Below are 22022 nucleotides of genomic sequence, written 5' to 3' on the forward strand. Positions count from 1 at the left end.
AGAGCACACTCTTACTCAAAGTAATAATTTAATAGCATTCTTGGATATTTTCACTTTTAAAGGATACTAATTCTTTTAGCTGTCAGGAATGTTTAAAGCAAAACATTTATTTTAAGTAATACATTTTTTATTATTTAATTACATTTTGTATTATCATATATATTTTTAATATAAATTACATTTTTATTATAAATAAAAATAATTTATGAGAACAATACTGAAAATGCTTATTATGCAACAAATATATTTATATATTTCACGTCGGGTGGTTCTTGGCCTCTACATCATGCAATAAAATCATTTAATGCACAGCTAGCCGTGCATTATCCCTTACATATATAGAATTACAAATTATGTTAGCAAGAAAGATCAAGTGAAAAGCTGAAAAGTATGCCTCACGTTTTAGCTTTAAATGGCAACAGCACCTGATGATCCATGTTATCACTGGTCTCAGTGCATCTCTCTTAAAGAAGCCTTCAAGCAGATATTTTAGTGAAACAATGTTCATTATGTTAAATGCCCCCAACGTGTTAATGTTTACCAGCCAAACAATGTTTAAATTTACAGGCATGACTATATTTAGTCCCCTTATCATTAAACCAATAAACTGCTTTTTATGAGTAGAACAACCAAACTGAATCACCCTGGCCATGTTTCAAATGTCACTCAACAGAACCATCAAATAACCTAGTGAAATGCCTATTTAGACCTACCTGTTAACGTTTAACAGTCAAACAATGTTTATATTCACAGGCATCACCATTTCAGACAGCAGAGAAAAATACAGGACATTCAAAATGCAAATTTTATGCCTAAAAATCAGTTTCACAAAGTAAAACAACTACACTTAATTGCACTTATGAGGTAGCTTGGCTGAGCATGTGCTAAACAAATGTCATCACTCAGATTGTTTAGTGTTACAATTGATCCCCTGAGTATCCTGGGGGTCACAATATCCAACTGAGTTCATGATTCACGCCACCCCCGCGGCCATGATCAGAGAAAGTTAATTTTACTTATTCATATCAAAAGATCATGTGGCTTTGCAAAGATCCTCCAGTTCCCGAATAACAAATCAGTCTATTTTGTTCCCTACATCATTAATTTAAAGTCAAATTTAAATGCAGCCAAAGTCGTAGTATCGGTTTCTCAGTGCCACAGATTGGTTTCAATGCAGCAACCAGATCACAATAACATGCGGGGAAATATCAAACGGTATTATTCAATCAGTAAAACATTCAAACAGAGCTTTATAAAAGACACACCACGCATAATACATCAGGTAACAACACTTGCACCAGTTGGCATGATTTGCTTGTATCTCATTCAGGCATGACATAGTTGGTCTAAACCATGCCTTTTTAAACACGACTGAGGGATCCATGCATGCATAAACTGCATACATGTGCCTCTTTCTTAAAAAAACAAAACAAATAAAATAATAAAACAATTGCACACTCATGCAAAACACTAGCTGCAAGCTCAGTGCACAATGCATCTTGGTTTCACCAAAACAACCCAGAAACATTTTGCAAGATTGAATACAGGAGCTCTGACAACAAAGTATGACTGGTGCATGAAGGTGTATGAAGTGCGGGGAACACAATAAAGACACTTCCAGAAACCTGGAACATAGAAATAGACAATAAAAGCAAACAGACAGGTGCAAATACAACAAAGAGAAAATATCTTAATCAAATACAGTGCATATCAACACAAAGAATACAGGCACTAGCGTAAATCACAGATATGATATCAATCCAAACATGTGAGCTGGACGGGCCGTACAGTACCTCCCACTCAGCTGAATTTTCTAGAGTTCGCTGCTCCTCGATTGCCTCTGACTCCTCGATTTTCTTCACCACGATGAAGCCAGGATCACGGCTGATGCTTCCTACCCCGTCCCCAAAAACATCCGGGCTCCACTGGATGAAGAATACATACAGGTGGTCTGACCTGGAGAAATAATGACAAACACATTGTTACAAATAATATTACATGTCATCTTTTAACTGCTTATGAGCCAGATAGAATCTGCTGGATTTTTACATATTCTCTGTACTGATTTTAGGGAAAAATTAGTTTTGGATTCAGACATGGTTAAATAAGTTACATTCTTATTGGTAGTGAAAAGAATAATCCAAAAATAAAGAATATTTAATTAACAAATATGTCTCATTCTAATTTATTAAGAAGTATTAAGAAAAAAAAGATTTTTTTTATTTTACAGGATGAAAATAGTGGCTATAATGTGCATCTAAATTTAATTTGCCTCTCTCTCTCTCTCTCTCTCTCTCTCTCTCTCTCTCTCTCTCTCTCTCTCTCTCATATATATATATATATATATATATATATATATATATATATATATATATATATATATATATATATACACATATACACACTGGTGTGAAAAAGTGTTGGCCCCCTTCCTAATTTTTTTTGCATGTTTGTCACAAATGAATTTTTCCGATCATCAAACAAATTTAAATATTAATCAAAGATAACACAAGTAAACACACCATGAAAACAAATCAAAATCCAAACCCACATGGCCCTGTGTGAAAACGTGCATGAAAAAGTCCTCCCTAGTCAATGTCCTGACCTGAATCCTATTGAGATGCTGTGGCATGACCTTAAAAAGGCGGTTCATGCTCAAAAACCCTCCAATGTGGCTGAATTACAACAATTCTGCCAAGATGAGTGGGCCAAAATTCCTCCACAGCACTGTAACAGACTCATTGCAATTTATCGCAAACGCTTGATTGCAGTTGTTGCTGCTAAGGGTGACCCAACCAGTTATTAGGTTTAGGGGGCAAGCACTTTTTCACACAGGGCCATGTGGGTTTGGATTTTGTTTTCCCTTCATAATAAAAAACTTCATTCAAAAACTGCATGTTTTGTTTACTTGTGTTATCTTTGATTAATATTTAAATTTGTTTGATGATCTGAAACATTAAAGTGAGACAAACATGCAAAAAAATAAAAAATCAGGAAGGGGGCCAACACTTTTTCACACCACTGTATATATATATATATATATATATATATATATATATATATATATATATATACACATACATACATACATATAGGGGCAATATATATAAGTTTTCTTTTTTAATACATTTTAAAATGTAATTTATTCCTGTGATGCAAAGCTGAATTTTCAGCATCAATACCCCAGTCTTCAGCGTCACATGACCCTTCAGAAATCATTCTAATATGCTGCTTTGCTGCTTAAGAAACATTTCCTTTTATTATCAGTGTTGAAAATAGTTACAATATTATAAAAGCTTAATATTTTTGTAGAAACCGTGATCCGGTTTTTTCAATGAATAATAAGTTCAAAAGAACAGCATTTACTTGAAATGAAAATCTTCAGTAACATTATAAATGTCTTTACTGTTACTTTTTGACCAATCTAATGCTGAACCCAACAGTTTGAACAGTAGTGCATGTAACTTTTTTTTGTTTTTTACACAGACAAAGCTGTGGAAACTCAGTGTGACTTGCATCAGGGCGAGACAGGCTGCTGACAGGCGGTGTGAGCTTCAAAGCCTCGTCTCTCGGGCCCTGCTCACGCACTATTGTCATGATACTTTACACTGATCATCCGGGTCGCCACCCAACTAGGTCACATAGCCGGGCCCAGCCTGACAACAACAGACAGCAGTTTGGCCACAGAGCTCTGCAGCTCTCCAGCAGTAGACGCTGTTCAGGACTACACCATACAGCACGTCTGGAGTTCTTTTCCTAACTTGTAGACTGTCTCAAAGCTAATCTAATGTGACTCTCTCATTCTGATTTAGCCCAGCAAGTGTTTCCTAAAACATATCTGTGACTCATCTCATACAGTGATGACAGACAGAATAAGTTCCAGTGAGATGAAGAACACTGAACGCTTGTGTTGAATCAGAGGGTAGATGAAATAAAACAAAGACAGCACTGTTTCAGTACTAGAAAGCTGATCGCATAATGAGACCATGTTAAATTGACATCATTTCTCATTTAAAACTAAATTGACTTCTCATAAAATGACTTCAATTAAATTATGCTGTGTAATTTCATAGAGAAACATGTTTCTTGTGGATCTGACAAAAATATGAATAGGTCACATTTCAGCCCATACTAATACTAATACTAATAATAAATAATATTGTTTGTAAAAATAAAAACAATATATAATATAAGATACAATATTTTGCATTAAAAGCCTAAATAAAATAGAGACTTGTTCACGTAATAAGACCAGGTTACCATTTACATAATTTCAAGAGACTTCTCTTGGATGGATGCATGGATGGTTAGACAGAGCGTGTTGCTTTGCCAGAATAAATTGCAAAATGGACCAGATTTTATACAAATAATGAACACAAACAAAATTCTACATGTCTGACTCACCTCTCCTGGGGAACGGCAAACCAGTACTCATGCTTGCGGTCACGCTGTGCATACTGCTGCATGGAGGCGCTGGCGTTGGACACAAATGTCTTCTTCATGGCCTTGCCAACCCGCAGACACAGAAACTTGTGAGACTTCTGCCTCTCCTTGGACACCATGAGGCCTGAAACAGAAAAATAAAAGCTCACCCTAAAAGCCCACCACAGAAACTGAGCAAAGGTAAAAACATCCACCACAACATAAAGAAGAAACTGCAGTTGAAGTTTGTCTTGCAAAACTGACTAATACATGACCAAGTTTGAATGGCTGTCTATAACATGTGACGCAATAATGCACCAATCATCTCACAGTCTGCATATGAAGGACATGAAGCACATTATCTAAAAAAATAGACATGCAATAATCACTGGAACAAAAACACATGGCCTCAAATGAACTAAAACCTGCCGGGAGCTCATAGCCGGAGCTGAAACCAATGCATCTTTTGTTAATAACTGAATAGAAGGTCAACGCAGCGGGAGATGTAGAAAGAAACACCTTACACCAGTGCTGTAGGAGCCAAAGCCCTTTACACAGCCAATGCAACATTAATCTACTTACACTGCAAAACACAGTGGGAGGGCATTCATTTTTCAATGGGCTAATTTGGTGTGTAATTCAGATGACTTTTGAAGTGGGTCCTGAGCTGTGGTAATAACCCCCTGTGATTTGTCAGAACAGTTCAATGATTCAAAAAGGAATATGTGCCAGGACAGGAGTTGAACTTCATTCTCACGCCATGAGGCTGATGAATATTACTGTGTTGAATAAGCAAAATAACTTTATAGAGTAAGAAGTACATTTTAGAGGGGTCACTTCATACATTTTTATAGTCTTGCAATAAATAAAGAAATATTTTTTTTTTTTATACATTTCCAAGTTCAAGATTATAAAAATAATAATAATAATAATTTATATAAAAATATATATAAAAAAAAAAAAAAATTTTAATATATATATATATATATATATATATAAACTTAAAGTAACCTTTAAGTAGACCTTTAAATAAAATTGTAAAAATCATAAAGTGAAATTAATATATTTCATTATAAAACATATACATATGTGTGTATATATATATACATATGTGTGTGTATATATATATATATATATATATATATATATATATATATATATATATATAAAAATAAAATACATTTTGGACTTCATTAAATATATATCAACACTTAAAAAGAACTATATAATTAAAAAATATATAAATGATTATTAAATACTATAAATATTATTTTATTATTGTTTTATATCTCTTTCATATAAAATATTATATTATTATTGTTTTGTAAAGAATAAACACATTGTATATTAAAAAGTTTTCAATTGAAAAAAAAATACTGTACATGTATATACTGCATATAGTATATAATTTTGAGGCTGATGAATATTGCTGTTTCCAAGTTTTGTTGCTGTGAAGCTATCGTATTAAGATAAGAATTTGTGCACAAGTCAAATGGACTAAATGTATGTTTTTTTTTTTTAGCTTGATAATATTTCATACAAGTAAAACAAAAAATAAAAAATAAAAAAGGAAAACCTGCAGTAGAAAAATAAGCAGATTTATGCCCCCATTTTCCAACATTAATAATATACTGCATCTATACTGCTTCATCCACATTATCTTGACTGAACAACTTTCTGAACAACAGGCATTGTTGACGTGGGTGGTGACATGTTCATGTATTCATCTGATGTCAGCAAGCAGCAGATGTTTAGAAACAAGCCATATGTTTTAAACCCTTTTATCAGACAAGATCAAGGAAACTTCTTGATTTGACTCCTCATGATATCACATCTTTAACTCACTCCTGGGCTCATTCTGAAAGCCGGCTCATCCGTTAGAGTTGAATAACTATCAGTTGATGACTCATACGCTGGGATGGAAAGCACCTTGGGGCACACAGAGAGCTCAGCACGTCTACAGCTGAAAAGCATGGAGGAATGATGATAAAAATATACAAGGGAGAGTCTAAAAATTAACATTTCATTATCTGCATTCCATTAAAAGACTATGGAGCCTAGTGGACATACAGCTCATAGAGCCCTGAATAACGCCTCCCTGGGATATCATGTGAATCTCATACCAATCTACTACTTGCACCTGTATCAAAATACCACTGATTAAGAATATAATAATCATTCAGTTCTTTGGTACAGGGCTATAATTGGTTCAGTATGACACCACGATGTAAAAAATTTTCATCCCCAGTATTTTTTTGTCCGATTAAAACAAAAAAATCTTTTAGGATATCTGTCAGGATATCTTTGTTTAATTATATTTTATTGTACACTACCACTCAAAAGTTTGGGGTTAGTTAACTGAGAGATATTGATACTTGTATTCAGCAAGGACACATTAAATTGACTTTTGCATTATTACAAAAAAATCTAGTTTTAAAAATGCTGTTCTTTTTACCATAATTTCCTCAAAAACATTTAGTGGAACTGTTTTAAACTGTTTTTAAAATTGATACCAACAAGAAATGTTTCTTGAGCAGTAAATCAGCATATTAGAATGATTTCTGAAGGATCATGTGACACTGAAGACTGGAGTAATGATGCTGAAAATTCAGCTTTACAGGAATAAATTAAATTTGAAAATATATAAAAATAGAAAACAGTTTATTGCAATAATATTTCACAATATTACTGTTTCTACTGTATTTTTGATCAAAAAATGCCTTGGTGAGCATAACAAACTTTGAAAATTCTTACTGATCCCTAATATTTGAATGGTAGTTTATTTGGTTAAGATTTTTTTAAACCAAGACAGAAAACTAACATAAGAGCATGCTTTTTGCTGAGGCTGCACCTCTGTTACATCAGTATCAAAATAAAATCAACACCTCAGGCAATATATAAACAGCCTTGGGCGACTGATAAAATACATACTAGTTCTGTCAACAGATTCAATTCAATATTAACAACTTGTGATTAATCACATTATTTTGTAATTAATATATTTTCAGCTATACTTTTAAGGAAAGAATGTTTCTACTGTGTGTTGTAATGTTAGTGTGCATGTGCAGTTGTCATGTTTGATGGGATTTAGCTTATCTCTCGGTCAGAGAAAGGGCTGCTGGCACAGTCTGGCCTCCACAGATCAAAGCAGCGTGTAAAAGCTGTGGTAAAGTGTCTCTGCGCTCCCTCAGGTGATAACAGGTGAGCCACTTTTCATTTCCCAGCACTCTCTAGTCTTGCCATCAACAAAGCCACAAAACACAAGGTTATCAGCACTTCCCAGCATAGACTAACACTAGGACAGAAGCTTACTTTGATAGTAAAATGTCATCAGCGCTGGTTACAATGACACTAAATGTGCACAACAGCTCAAGAGAAAGAACTTTATAATGTGCAAAAAGTGAGTTGAAAGTTGTGTGTGTGTGTGTGTATATTAGGGGTGTAAGGGTACACGTATTCGCACTGAATCATTTTGGTACGGTCTTTCGATTCGGTACGCATGTGTACCGAACAAATACAGTATTTAATTTTTTTATTTCAGGAAATTCAAATAATAAATGGCGTTTTGACAGTCTTAGATATGGCATGACAGATCGCTGTATAAAAGCCTTGAAGAGCTTCTTCTGGGACGGTTCAGAAACGTGCTGGTATAAACACAACACAAGCCGGTTACCATGTCTGAGCCGTGACGTGCCGCAGACTTGTGCAGAGCGGAGTGCGAGTGAACGAGATCATTCCTTACTACTAGTTTACTAGTTTTAACGTGAATAAACATGACTGAACATCTCATGCCTCATGTAATTGCTCAATCAGTGTTTCAACCTCAGCAAGTCCTCAGTGTCCACAGCTCCTTAGTTCACTAGAGAAATGAAGTCTAGAGAGGAGCATTTTGTGAAATATTACACCATATACTCATTAAATTTGATTAAACCTGTTAGTCTTAATTATTTAATGTATGTTTGATTATATTTTAACAAATAGCCTAGAAATTGTATTATTTACAAGTTAATTTAAATTTAAACTGCATTATGTGCAATTTACATGTTTGCATACATTTTTTTTAAAAGTTGAGTGTTGATCGTCCATTTAAAAATAAATAGTAGCTTAGTACTGCCTATAGTTAAGCATAAACTGAGGTAGATTTTTATCACCAAGAAAATTTAAACTATAAATGAATGTATTTAAAGAAAGAGCAACTTGTTCAGTAAACCACTGTTTATTTAAAAAAAAAAAGTTTAGTTTTTCCCCTGCTGTACCGAAATCATACCAAACCAAGACGTTAAAACTGAGGTACGTACCGAACCGTCATATTTGTGTACTGTTACACCCCTAGTGTGTCTATATATATATCTATATATAGACAGACAGACAGATATAGATATATAAACCTTTCAACTCACTTTTTACACAATATAAAGTTCTTTCTCTATAATGATATAAAATAAAATAATTAAAATCAAATAAAATTGATAAACAATTAAAAAACAAATTGTATTAAAACGTTTATATTTAAATACGGTTTAAAAAGTAGTTTTTATCATATATAAAATTGTATAAAAATAAATAAATTGATAAAATAATCAAAAATAATTCAAATAAATTTAATATATATATTTTTATATGTATTATTTAAGGCCTATATGTATATATATGTGTGTGTGTGTGTGTGTTCTATATATTCTAGTAATATAATATATAACGATTCATTAAATTAATAATTAATTAGTAAGCATAAAACATAAATGTATAGTAACCTATGACCCCTTTAAAAGGTGTTAAATCACAGTCAGTGGCACAAATGGCAGAAATATTGGAGATGATGTTGTCGTACCCTCAGCAGAGCTCAGTCTCTGGCTGCTCTTAGACTGCTGGACGCTCTCTCGCTGTTCCTTGGCTTGTTGCATAGTGTGACTCTTCCACATCTTCCTCAGCTCCTCTATGTCTGTCTCTGAATCTCGGGTACCATCTCGGGTCAGTTTAGCCCCATCGGGGCTGCTTTCCTGTCCCGTGGCCTCTCTTGCTCCAGGGGCCGAGCTCTGAGAACCTGAGGAGGGGGCGACTCCTTCGGTCTGGCAGTGGGGTGGTTGCTGGTGGTCCCTGCTGGTGGGTCTGCTTGGCTGTTCCTGGCTGGGTTGTTTGGGCAGGGCAGTTTCGCTGGCTGGTTCTCCCTCCTCTGGCTTTTTCTCCTCCTCCTTTGTATGGCTGCCCTCAGCTGTCTGAGGTTCCTGAAGGGGCGTCTGCACGGATTGGAACGAGGCTCCTGATGACTTGTCCTCTTGCTGTAGCTCCTCTGTGGACTGCCGCTCCTCCCGGATGGGTGAGAGCTCTGACTCGGTGAAGACGTCCTCTGAGATGGAGCCCTCTGTGCTGCGGGGGGCAGTGCTGGCACTATCATAACCCTCCCGCAGACGCTGATCCGTTTGATGAGAGCTTCCAGAGAACACAGCTTCAAGATCCCTGTGCCACAAACAGAAAGAATGAGAGATGCACCTTCTAGAAAACTATTACTGCACATCTAAAGGTGTCTGCTCTATGATGTGGCTTTGGTTCAATCTCACAGTATCCTTCAATGGTAATAGCATAAATAATCATTCACAGATACCATTGTATGCACTGCATTATAAATAAATATATATATATATATATATATATATATATATATATATATATATATATATATATAATAACTGCGCCGTTTAAATGTTAAGTGTCAAACTATTTCTTGTTTTCTTTTTAAAAACTTGACCCTCCAACAAAACAAATTTGATTTAAAATATAAAAATAAAGATACTGTAAAAACTGTGAAGACTTAATACAGCAACATAATACAAGCCCACTTCCAAGTAACACGATGTTGTGTGGTGTTGTGAAACTTGCACTGGTATTGTACCATAAAATATGAGGTAATGTGACAACCGTAGCATGCTGTGCATGAAAATCAACTTTTGATTCTCTTATGCACTATTTCCCACCGCTGTGATGCTTCTGTGTCATATTACAAAGTTTAAAATGCGCAGACTTCTTATCATTACTTGTCATGTCAGATGTGACTTCTGTACTGCAGTAAAGACATCTGAAACACAAGGGCACAATGACGTGTCTGTCTGGATGGTGCGTGGGAAGTGGATAGAAATACATAATCAAAACAATTAATAAAAGCAATTAATAAGAGTACAAGCCAACAATAAAGTGCCTAAATTAAAAGTAGGTCCCTCTGTCTGTACATCTGCATGATCAAAGGCATCTATGCTTCACATCCACATCTGAGACCCTGCAGTGAACCCTGTCTGACTGATGAACCAACCAACACAGCTCTGAGCTGAATAAAACACATCATCATTCATAAACCAACAGAGGATATAAATATCTGGGGGTGGAAACGCTGCTAAAATCATTAACTTCTTATTACAAATCGAAATGGGTGAGTAATTCAGACGTAGGCGTCTGAATTCATGCTTCATTAACCTTAGAGTAAAAATCCATTTCCTGTATAATGGTGTATATATACGTAAATATAACGGTGAATATCAGAAATAATCGTACAGCAGCGTGGTTCCTCATGCTCACCGCAGACAAAATACAGATTTGTCACATGAGAGATCTTCAATATAGATAAGACATATTAAGACGAGTCCAATTAATAGCTTGTAACTTTTCATAATCTTTCATAATCAAAACCATTAGTCTGGTGGCTCAAGTCATTTTGATATTTTTGTTTTTGGCCTATGTGCCACCTACAGGAGAGCGAGGACAAGAACTTTGGCATGTGAATCTTGAACGATTAATAGTTTTTCAATTTGATTCGAGAACAATTTTTGCAAATTCAGAATGATTCAATTTGATTTGTTTCACAATTAATTTAATTTCGATTAATTATTTGATTCTGTATTTTATTAAATGCATTCATAGGATTATTTAAATACTAGGCAAGTAAAAGACAAACAGCTATCTCTGTGCTGTGAAGGTATGAAGTGAGAGGTCTTACGGTGGTATGGAGTCACGGATCTTGCTGTCGGTGATCTCTCTGTAAACGGCTGCTGACTGAACCTCATCCAGTGGACACATGATGCCGTACTCCTCACAGCCTCTCTCCAGAACCAGAGGGTCCATCCGGTGAGGGTCAAACATGATGTTGTTGGGCGTCACCAGCAACACCCCGCTAACAGCACCCTGTGACACAGGACACAAGTACATCAGATAATCAGCCACATAATTACACATCATCATAAATTATATCGAAATAATTATATATATATCTATATCAACAATAAAATACAATATTTTCTATTTAATAATAATAACTAAAAATTAATGTTTTTATTTTTATGAAACACATTAACGTAAACACTACTGTTCAAAAGTTGGGTTGGTAAGATTTTATGTTTTTGAAAGGCATCTCTTATGCTCATCAAGTTATTTAATGAGCAAAAATACAGTACGTTTCTATTTTTTAAAATAGAAACCAAAGCTGAATTTTGAGTATCATTACTTCTTTCTTCAGTGTCACATGATCCTTCAGAAATCCTTCTAATATGTTGATTTGCTGCTCAAGAAACAGCTTATTATTATTGTCAATGTTGAAAACAGTTGCGCCGTTTAATATATATTTCTGGTGCAAGTTAAAGGCAGAGTATATTGAATCAAAACATTTTAAAGAAGAGTAATTTCCTGACAATTGAAAGTGCTACAAAGCCCAATGAATCATTCAAACATTAAGACTAAAAACATTGAAACCACTAGGGAGAGAATCGTCAGACTTATTTCTCTGCATAAAAGATGACACTGGTACAAGAGGAATGTCAAATCATTGTTTGAAGTGTGAAAATATAGCAAAAGTAACACAGAAATATAAAAACAATGGACTTGTGGCAGGCCTGCACTTTAAGCTTTCATTTCGTGATTTTTTTGCCAGTGAGAAGTGCCTGGTTTCCTCAGTGAAGTTCAGTGGTAGTAAAGCTTTTATATAGACATGTATAGGCGCTGAAGGTGTGAGGGAGTTTATCAGTGCTGTCATGAATTCACACACCATTGTGTGATTTAATCATTCAGTGAAGAATCCATCAAACTGATCAAGACAGGTCTGAATTGTTGTTATTTTTTTTAATAAGGATTAATTACAAAAACTGGCTCATAAGAGTCACGTTTATAAATCAGACCACACTGGTCACACCGTAGCTGTTCAGTGAATTCACTCTATAAACGTGAGGGCAGGCATGTTTTAACAGTGTGAGAGAAAATCATCTTTGCACTAACATCATTACACTCGTCAGGCACAGAGTATTCACTAAGGAGAACAGATCAGTGCTGGAGACGGCAGCTTAACTCCTACACTTGAAGCAAAACTTGGACCTCTTCGCTGTTTTGCAGTCTTTTGTTTCCCCAGAGGACGGAGGAATAGCAGGGGTCTATTAATGACTAACCTGAGGACTAAGTTAACTTTTGTGCAACTTCGGAGCCATTGCCACTAGTAAAGTCGAATGCTGACTCACCTTGCCGTCTGTGATGTACTTGCAATTGATTTTGAGGAACTTCTCTGTCAGTGCCTCTTCTTCCTCCGAGGTGGAGGAAACCACACGGGATGGCCGCAGGGCTGAGAAGACTGGAGGGGCAGAAGCATCTGAGCGAGGTGGACCATTGGAGTCCTGAGAGACAGAGACGGGACAGATTGCAGGGAGAAATAAAGAAACAACAGTCACTCGCCCGCGTCACATTGTCTCCATTACATAAAAATTACTTTGGTTATTATATGATGATGAAGTTTCTGACACAATGGCTGAGGGAGAGGCAGCAAATTTGACATCTTTCTCTCATCTGACCAACATAATCGATCTCTCAATATTAGATTTTTCTATAGTGGTTTATATGGTACAGACTGTATCAAAGCAGCTTCACAGAGATAAACACGAAATAGCAGAAGCAATTATGGAAACTCTGCTATGGACACAGTTCAGATTCTGCTGTGAAGATGCTTTGAAAGACAATACTGTCATTATTTAGCTCAAGTTAGTTCAGATCAATAACAGTGTGAAGTTAATGTCAATGTGGCAAGATGTGATTTAGCTGTGAAGCAGCTCTACAGAAAACAACAGTGCCATCATCCAGCTTTATTCATTTCAAGTTTTGTTCTCATCCAATGGTGTCATATGGGTTGCATTGATAAATTACTGAAAGTTAAGTGTCTTTCACACCACAACTAAGCAAGCCGAAAAGCAACAGTGGCAAGGAACCCAAACACATCAGGTGACAGATATCGAGAAAAAAAATCCTTGGGAGAAACAGCTGTCTGCTTCCCTCCAACACACACACACACACACACACACACACACACACACACGTTGGTTTTTGTGGTTTATGGGGACTCTCCATAGGCGTAATGGTTTTTATACTGAACAAACTGTGTGTGCTATTGCCCTACACCAACCCTACACCTAAACTTAGCCCTCACAGGAGACTGTGCATTTTTAAATTTTCAAAAAAACACCATTTAGTATGTTTTTTAAGCCTTTTGAATTACGGGGACATAGGCAGTGTCCTCATAAACCACCTTCATATTGTAATACCTCTGTCATACCCATGTAATTATACAAATTTGTGTCCTCATAAACCACATAAACATGCACACACACACACCTCTTAGAGCCGACTGGAGCAAACTGACACTGATGCACCAATGCTGGGTTAGTGACTGCACAAGAGACCACAGAATCTTAATCTCTCCTGCTCTTTCTTTCTCTCTATTCAGATCTGGCAGTGACAGTGTTTACAACAGAGAATCTGTCACAACACATTACAAGGCTTTTGTGAAAACCTTACTACTAAAACACACTAAGACACAACTAGACGCTCACCACCATTTATCTCAATAATAGCAATTAATAGGCAAAGTTACATGATCAGGATACTTGAGTGCAATACCGATATTTTAACACCATAATTAGCAAAATTTTTCAAAGACACCCTTTACTCTTGCTTCAATTAATTATTAAAAGGATAGTTTACCCAAAAATAAACATTCTGTCATCAATGAAAGTCAGTGAGAAACAATGATGTTTTTGGACCCCATTGAGTTTCACTGTATGAATAAAAACAGTTCAATATTTATAAAAATTGGGATTTGGAATGACATGAAGGGAAATAAATGATAAGAGAATGTTCATTTTTGGGTGAATTGTCCCTTATAATCCATTACAATGCAGTATTACCACAAACAATTCACATTCATAGAAATATTTTCAAGTTTAGAACATTTAGAAAACATATAAACACTTTTAAAGATGTGACACAACGACAATCATAATCTGCATGTCTCAATGCCATTACTGTAGAACTGTATGAAGTGTACAGTATATCTTAGTGTTACAAATGTCTTACATTCCATATATTTGGGGTTGGCTAGATTTTTTAAAATATTTTTAAAATATTATGCTCAAGACTGCAATATGCTCAAAACATTAATAAAAATAAATATATATATATACACATACATACACACACACGCACACACACACAAAATAATTACACTACCCTTCTAATGCACAACATGGGTCTAAAATGACCCGTATTCATTTCCTATGTAATTTCAGTCATGGATGAGTGTTTCTTTGCTGAATCTTTAAAAATAAATGCATTATATCATTTATTTTTCCAGGTATTCATTAAATATCTTGTTTTTGATTTCCACAAATCATTATGTTTATTTTTCCTTTCTTCCTTTTATAAAAAAACACAGTTTTTGTATTTCTACATCAATTTTTACACACATGGGTCAAAAATGACCCATATAGAAACCTTTGATTATTTGCTATTTTTTTGCAAATAGGAACATATTTACTGCAGAAAACGATTCACCTGCCCCACATTTCACAACTCAACATGGTTGCTTTTGTATAACTGATGCATTTAGTCTTATTTTATAATTTATTACCACAGAAAATATTTGATATACTGTTGAAGATAACTGGACATAATATTTGAATGTTAGGCGAAGGTTACCTTGACCTTGAAATGTCCAATACTATTAACTAGCTTGTTGTTGACATATTCCATTTTTGCTAACTAATGTAAGCTAGGTCAACAAAATAATAGTCAAAATAAAATAATATTCAAGTATATATCATTGGTGTTAGGCAGAAACCTTGTATCTCCATATTTCTATTGGTCACCCTTTATGTCTGTCAGTGTTTCTGAAAAGTAATGGTTTTGGACATACAAGGTTTCTGTCTGACAGTGACAATATATAATCAGTATATACATGGTCAACTGCTTGTTGTGCACTCTTTATCTAGTGTTAGCATGGCTGATCCCAGTCATTCTAGATTAACGGCTCAAATGTTTGTAGAGATGCTGCATGATGAGAAAGATCAGGCAATTATTAGTCCTGATTCAGAGTCTGAAATATCTGATGCTGATGACCTAGACTATGTGCCACAGGTTCAATCTGCTGATGACTTAGACTGTGTGCCACAGGGTCAATCTGGAGTTGTGGGTGTAAATCCAGCTCTCCTAGATGAAGAAGACTCTGTGATGACACTGAAGACTTGTCTGATTAGTCCTGTAAGAGGAAACTCAGAACCAGTCCAATAGATTGAGTAAAAATGGTTTACACCTACTCATGTAAGCGGAGAACATGTAGGTGGCCCATGGTACAATGTGCTGGACGTTTCCACCCTCAATGCCTACACCAGGGACAGCCAATGTTGGTCCTGGAGAGACACACTCCTGCAGACTTCAGCTCCAAACCTAATCAAACACACCTGAACAAGCTAATCAAGGTCTAAAGGTTACTGGAAAGCTAGGCTGGTGAGTTTTTATCAAGGTTGAAGCAAAACTCTGCAGGACTGTGGCTCTCCAGGACTGATGCTGACCTGGGCTACACCAACTTCACTGCACAACACCCTGATAACATGGGTGGTGTGACCAATGCATGACGGCTATTCATCAAGGAGCTGGTCAAAGAGCTTGTCATGCCGCATGCCACCACCCGGCCACAGATATACATCAGACAGGAGGGTCAATCGAAGAGGAAGAGGTCCAGGATCTGCCCAGCTGCCAAAGACAGACAAGTCAGCCGCTGGTGTTCAGTGTCAGGCCTGTGTGCAAGGAGCACTAACCAGTCGTTGTCATTTGTGAGGCATGTAAGCACTGAGATGGCAGTTTGAGATGGTGCTATACCTGTGTGATTTTATTTTGTTAGTTTTATTTTCATCTATTCGGTCACATTCACTACAGTTGCACTACAGACAGTTCAACTTCAGTGTTATCGGTTATCAGTGATATGTGTAAGTTATGTGTGAAAAAATGGCAAATAAACTATTTAAAGTGTTAAATGTGTTGGTCTAAATAATTATTTTAACAAAATGTCTTCATTCTGTTTTTTTCATGCTTGTATAGATGGCTCATTTTTGACCCATGTGTGTAAACTTGATGTAGTACCACAAAACCTAGGAAAAAAAAAAACTAAATATTAATTTGTGGTCATTGTAAAAAGATATTTTGAATATTCATGAATCATGGAATTTATAGATCAGGGAATATTAAATGCTGAAATAAACTGATTTCAAAGGATAAAACAAAAAAACCATGAAATAACATAGGAAATGAATACGGGTCATTTTAGACTCATGTTGTGCATTAGAAGAGGTTTTCATAGCGCGTGCATCAAAGGGTTAAAATCATGAAATGGACTCATATTTGTCCCTGATCTTCTGCCTTTGATGTTACAGTTTATAAATCCCACACTAAATCTGCGTCAGAACACTATAAATAAAGACAACAGTTTTCCACGTGTTCGACACATTTGCTATTAATATTTATCATCCAAACCGCTCTCACAAAATCTTCCCTGACAAGCACAGCGGCCGCTGTTCCCGCCCCCTGGCCTTGACATCGCACATCCTGCGTGCTGTGACAGACCGGCCCACCCTTCAGATCCCAGAATAAGCAACCAGAGAGTCAAAACATGCCTTCATGAAACCCCGTTCACAGTTAACACACTCCGCCTCTTCCAAACACAGTCTCTCCTCCTCTGGCAGCCCAGGAAGAAGGCCTTCATCTCGCACAGCGCCAGGAGGAAGGATGCCACCAGAGTAACGTGCATGGAAACGCAAATAGCTTTGTATATTTCCAGAGCTTTGACGCGGCTTGCTGTTTATAGCTAGCTTCATTATCAAAGCCGTTATTAACCACCGGAATACAAAAGAACATCCAGTGTTCCCGGGGAGACGTTGATTAGTAACTTAGTAAAAGTTTAAAAGAACAAACGACGCCTTCCCTGCATGCTGTAGAGCTTAATTTAGGATTTAGGGATGGATAAACAGATCTGTATCTGTGCTAGGGATGTGGTGAACTACATAATTTAAAAACTCTCTAGTCGGTAGGTTTTCTGAACTACTAATAGACCAGTAGGCTTAAAAAAGCCTTGTATAATTGGGCTGGATAGGGTCATGTCCTCCAGATAGCAGTCAGACACATTTCTTAAAGACCTTGTGGATTTTAGTCAATGAGGGTTAGCGATGAAGCCTTCTACATTCTAGTGTATTCTCTTAAATATTCTACTAGGTTGAAAAAATTCATTTTTGGCACAAATTTCTGTAAAGTTGCTTTGGAAAAATGTGCAATGTGCCATGACAAATAATTTTTTCAAATAAAAAATATATAAAAATGCTAAAAAAATAAAAGAAAGAAAAAACAATTTTTATAAAAAAAAAGATATAATCAAAACATTTTATGAACAAAAACTTAAAATAAGTCATCTTTAAAAATATAACTAATATAAAATTAATGAAAAAATTATTAAACAAAAATGTTATATAAATAAAAATGAATATTTTTTACTTACAAAAAATATTAGATTAGATTACATTAAGAAAAAAAACTGACACATTAAAACCAAATGCCATTTTAAAATAAAAAAGTTATTTTACAAATAAAAATAATGAAAAAATGAACTGAGACAAATTATACACAAAAAATATACACAAACAAAAAAATGACAAGTAATTTTTTTCAAGCAAAAATGGTATATGAAAAAGACAACTGATTTTTACAAAAAGTTTATAAATAAAAAAATCAAGTACTTTTTATGAATATTATTTAAATATTATATTAAAATAAAAAACTGACTATATTTTTTTCTAACAAAAAAAATTATATAAATCAAAAATTCTTGAAAAAAATGTTTACAAACAATACACAAATAAAAAACTAAAGTCATTTTTTTTACAAAAAAAAGCTAATTAAAATAAAAATCATTTTAAAAATAAAAATGAAATACAAATAAAAAAATGAAAATTCAGTTTTACAAAAATTATATACAAAAAAAAAAAAAAAGTCAAGTCATTTTTATAAACAAAAAAATGCTTTGTTTTCAGACCAAAAAACATAAATAAAAAGGTGGCAATCCTGAATTCAGAATAAAACAAACTGATTTTAAAATGATGCTGGGATCAATTCTGTAGTGAGACCTAAAATGTTTCTCAATTCGTCCATTATTAAAATATAAAGGGCATTTCTGGCACTTTTTGTCCCAGTAGCAGCCAATAATGACATTCAGTCTTAACAGACTGACTCTTGCACAGGTGGTCAATTCATAAACAACATTACTGCACCAGATCACAGCAATCAATGCAACTCAATTACTGCGACACAAGGACTGACGGAGCACAGGCCAGACTCACGCACACAATGATAAAGTCTGCTACACAAGAACAACAGCTTCTGAAGTCTTTGGGCCAAGAAGAACATGCATTCAGTGATTCTCCAAGAACATCTCAAGATTTTTTTTACCAAAGATACTGTGGGAGAGACAACAGCATGTGTCCTCTGGCTGGATGACGTTTCTATTCGACATGGAGGAGAAAAAGTGTATCTTAATGTCCTTTAGGCCATCTGGAGCTTACCTACGCTGGGTTGGTTTTACATGGCCCCGGTGAAATCCAGCCTGGCGGAGACCAGTAGCTGGATTTAGAACCTAAGCCTGGAAAAAGGCCACTAACCCTGACTGCAGGGCTGCACATGTGGGTGGTTGACATCCATGTGATCATTAGATCACCGCCGGACTGATCTACACTCCACACACACCCTTACAGTACTGTTCAACTTCACACACAGCTCATGTTCATGACTCATGTGCTATTAGTCAGAAACGGTAGATGGGCCTCAAATGCTCAACAGCTATGAAGCCTTTATTATGAGAGTGAGCAACACGGCCGAAGGATGCAGTCAGCTGACTCTAATATTAACTGAGATCAACAACAGTACTTTGAATGAATTGTCATCTGTGGATTTGTTTATATGCAGCTGTTTGCTGTGAAATATTACGACAACAAAGCTCCATCTGGTGACCAGAAACGGGTTCTGCAGGGGAAAAGACTAAATCTACCTGACAGATGTCACTGAAATAGGTGTCTAGATTCTGCTTGGAACAGTTCACATCCTTAGGTTCTGAAATTATTTGTTTCTATGGCAACGTGCAAGATCCCAAAATGGATCCATATGTGGTTTTGTTGTTATTGAAAGCAAAATACTTAATGACTGCATATTTATCTCTGTGCTCTTTCAAAATCTTTAAAAGCAAAATAAAGTGAAAATGGATATGAAATGCCATATAGTAAAATGTAGAGGTACATTACTGTTCAAAAATTTGAGATCAGATTGAGATTTTTTTTTTTTTTTAAGAAAGTGGTATGCTGACCAAGGCTGCATTTATTTGATCAAAATATTTTTAACAGTTTTCTATTTGAATATATCTTAAAATGTAATTTATTAATGTGAGGCAAATCTGAATTTTCAGCATCATTACTCCAGTCTTCAGTGTCACATGATCCTTCAGAAATCATTCTAATATGCTGATTTGCTGCTCAAGAAACATTTATTATAATTATCAAGATTGAAACCAGTTGTGCTGCATAATATTTTTGTGGAAAGTGTGATATTTATATCTTTGATGAACAGAATGTTCAAAACAACAGCTTATGAAATATAAACATTATAAATGTCTTTACAGTCAGTTTTGATCAATTTAATGCATCCTTGCTGAATTTTTTTTTTTAATTTCCTTTAAAAAGAAAAATTCTTGAGCCTAAATTTTTGAATGGTATACATAATGTCACAACGAGCATGAAACTCACCATGAACGCATGCACGCTAATTTAACATCACACATAACCTCTGCTGATCTGAAGAGTTTCATCATGCTGTCATTGACTGAAGCAAAGCACCACAATAGTTTCTGGGCATGAAATCAGACCAGACGAGTAACACTGGGACAAAGTCACCTTTCCTAGTGTCAGCCAACACCAGCAGCCACTGGTAATTAACACTGGCCATCTCTCTAACACACACACACACACACACACACACACACACACCGGCCTTCCTCCTCTTCTTTTCACTGCCAGTCTCTCACTGCCTCTCTTCTTCTTGTGACGCAGACTAAATTTAGCATACAGCGGGAAGGGAGGGTGAGATCAGGACGATACGAGGCAAAAACTCAGGAGACTCGATTCAAAGTCACCAGATTTCATAGACAGAGTCAATACTGCTTGTATATTCAGACTTTCGAATATCGGCACAAAGTCTGATCCACTCTGCAGCTTATTCTGAACAAGAACCGCCCACTAAGGACAAGCCAAGACCACATGACTGACATGCAATACGACCAATGATGTATTTATTTGTAATTATATATAAAGGAGTAGAAAATATTTTGATTGCAATCGAAATGTTGGTAACCAGGGCTTCTGTAGTATTTCTTTCCATCCTATGGATGTCAGTGGCTACTGTTTGGTTACCAACATTCTTCAAAATATCTTCTTTTGTGCTCAACTGAAGAAAGAAACAACTTGAGGGCAATTAAATGATGACAGAATTGTCACTTTTTGGTTGAACTATCCCATTCAAATAGCAGGGGAAGAAAAAATACATTGAAATTAATTAAAACAATTGAATAAAAATAAATAACATATATATATACATATATATATATATATATATATATATATATATATATATTATAACTTTATAGCTAAAAAAATATATACAAATTAAAATTAATGAATTACTTTATAAACAAACAAGCATATTTACCACTGTATTTAATTTCATTAATACATTAAAATAGATTAAAAAAACTAAACAAACACACAAATGTTTACTATAGTAGCTATTTTATAGTACTTACACATTCCTCTACCATGGAAGTCCTGCATGGCTAATATAACTACTATAACACATTACAGCAGCATCCACTTCTGAAAGCAAATAAACTGCACTCTGTGGTCAGCATTCACTATTGCTCTTCATTACATGCAAACATGCCAGGGCATCCACTTTAATAATTAATACAAGCCCAGTCTGTTGCACCGGAATAACAGCTCAGTAATTAAAAGATCGTTACAGCCTGGGAAAAGAGCTGTTTGCTTTACTGAAGTGCTTTCTTTACTCGGCTGAATCAAAGCGCACCTGGCTGACGCTCACCCTGCCGTGTCTCTGGAGGACTCTGTAGTGCGCAGGGAGAAGGCTCTCTGGCTGAGGAGGTCAATGAGCGCCCTTGCCTGTTCTGAGAGCTGTCTACATAGACAGCAGGCTTTTAAGGGTCAGCA

At 35.5% G+C, this 22022-nt stretch overlaps 1 protein-coding gene across 5 annotated transcripts in view; it reads right to left on the minus strand.

The window, feature by feature from the left end:
• LOC306886971 (oxidation resistance protein 1-like) overlaps positions 1-22022 on the minus strand; it is a gene marked incomplete at its 5' end in the record, with an annotated part of 150680 nt that overhangs the window by 9628 nt on the left and 119030 nt on the right. For all 5 annotated transcript variants that reach the window (XM_079444387.1, XM_079444388.1, XM_079444386.1 and 2 more), the window contains 5 exons: positions 1794-1956; positions 4405-4567; positions 9254-9879; positions 11408-11592; positions 12912-13064. In XM_079444387.1, the coding sequence (XP_079300513.1) occupies positions 1794-1956; positions 4405-4567; positions 9254-9879; positions 11408-11592; positions 12912-13064 (1290 nt within the window). The remainder of the gene's footprint in view (positions 1-1793; positions 1957-4404; positions 4568-9253; positions 9880-11407; positions 11593-12911; positions 13065-22022) is intronic.

The sequence above is a fragment of the Barbus barbus genome (assembly GCF_936440315.1).
Source record: "Barbus barbus genome assembly, chromosome: 21".
Taxonomy (NCBI): Eukaryota; Metazoa; Chordata; class Actinopteri; order Cypriniformes; family Cyprinidae; genus Barbus; species Barbus barbus.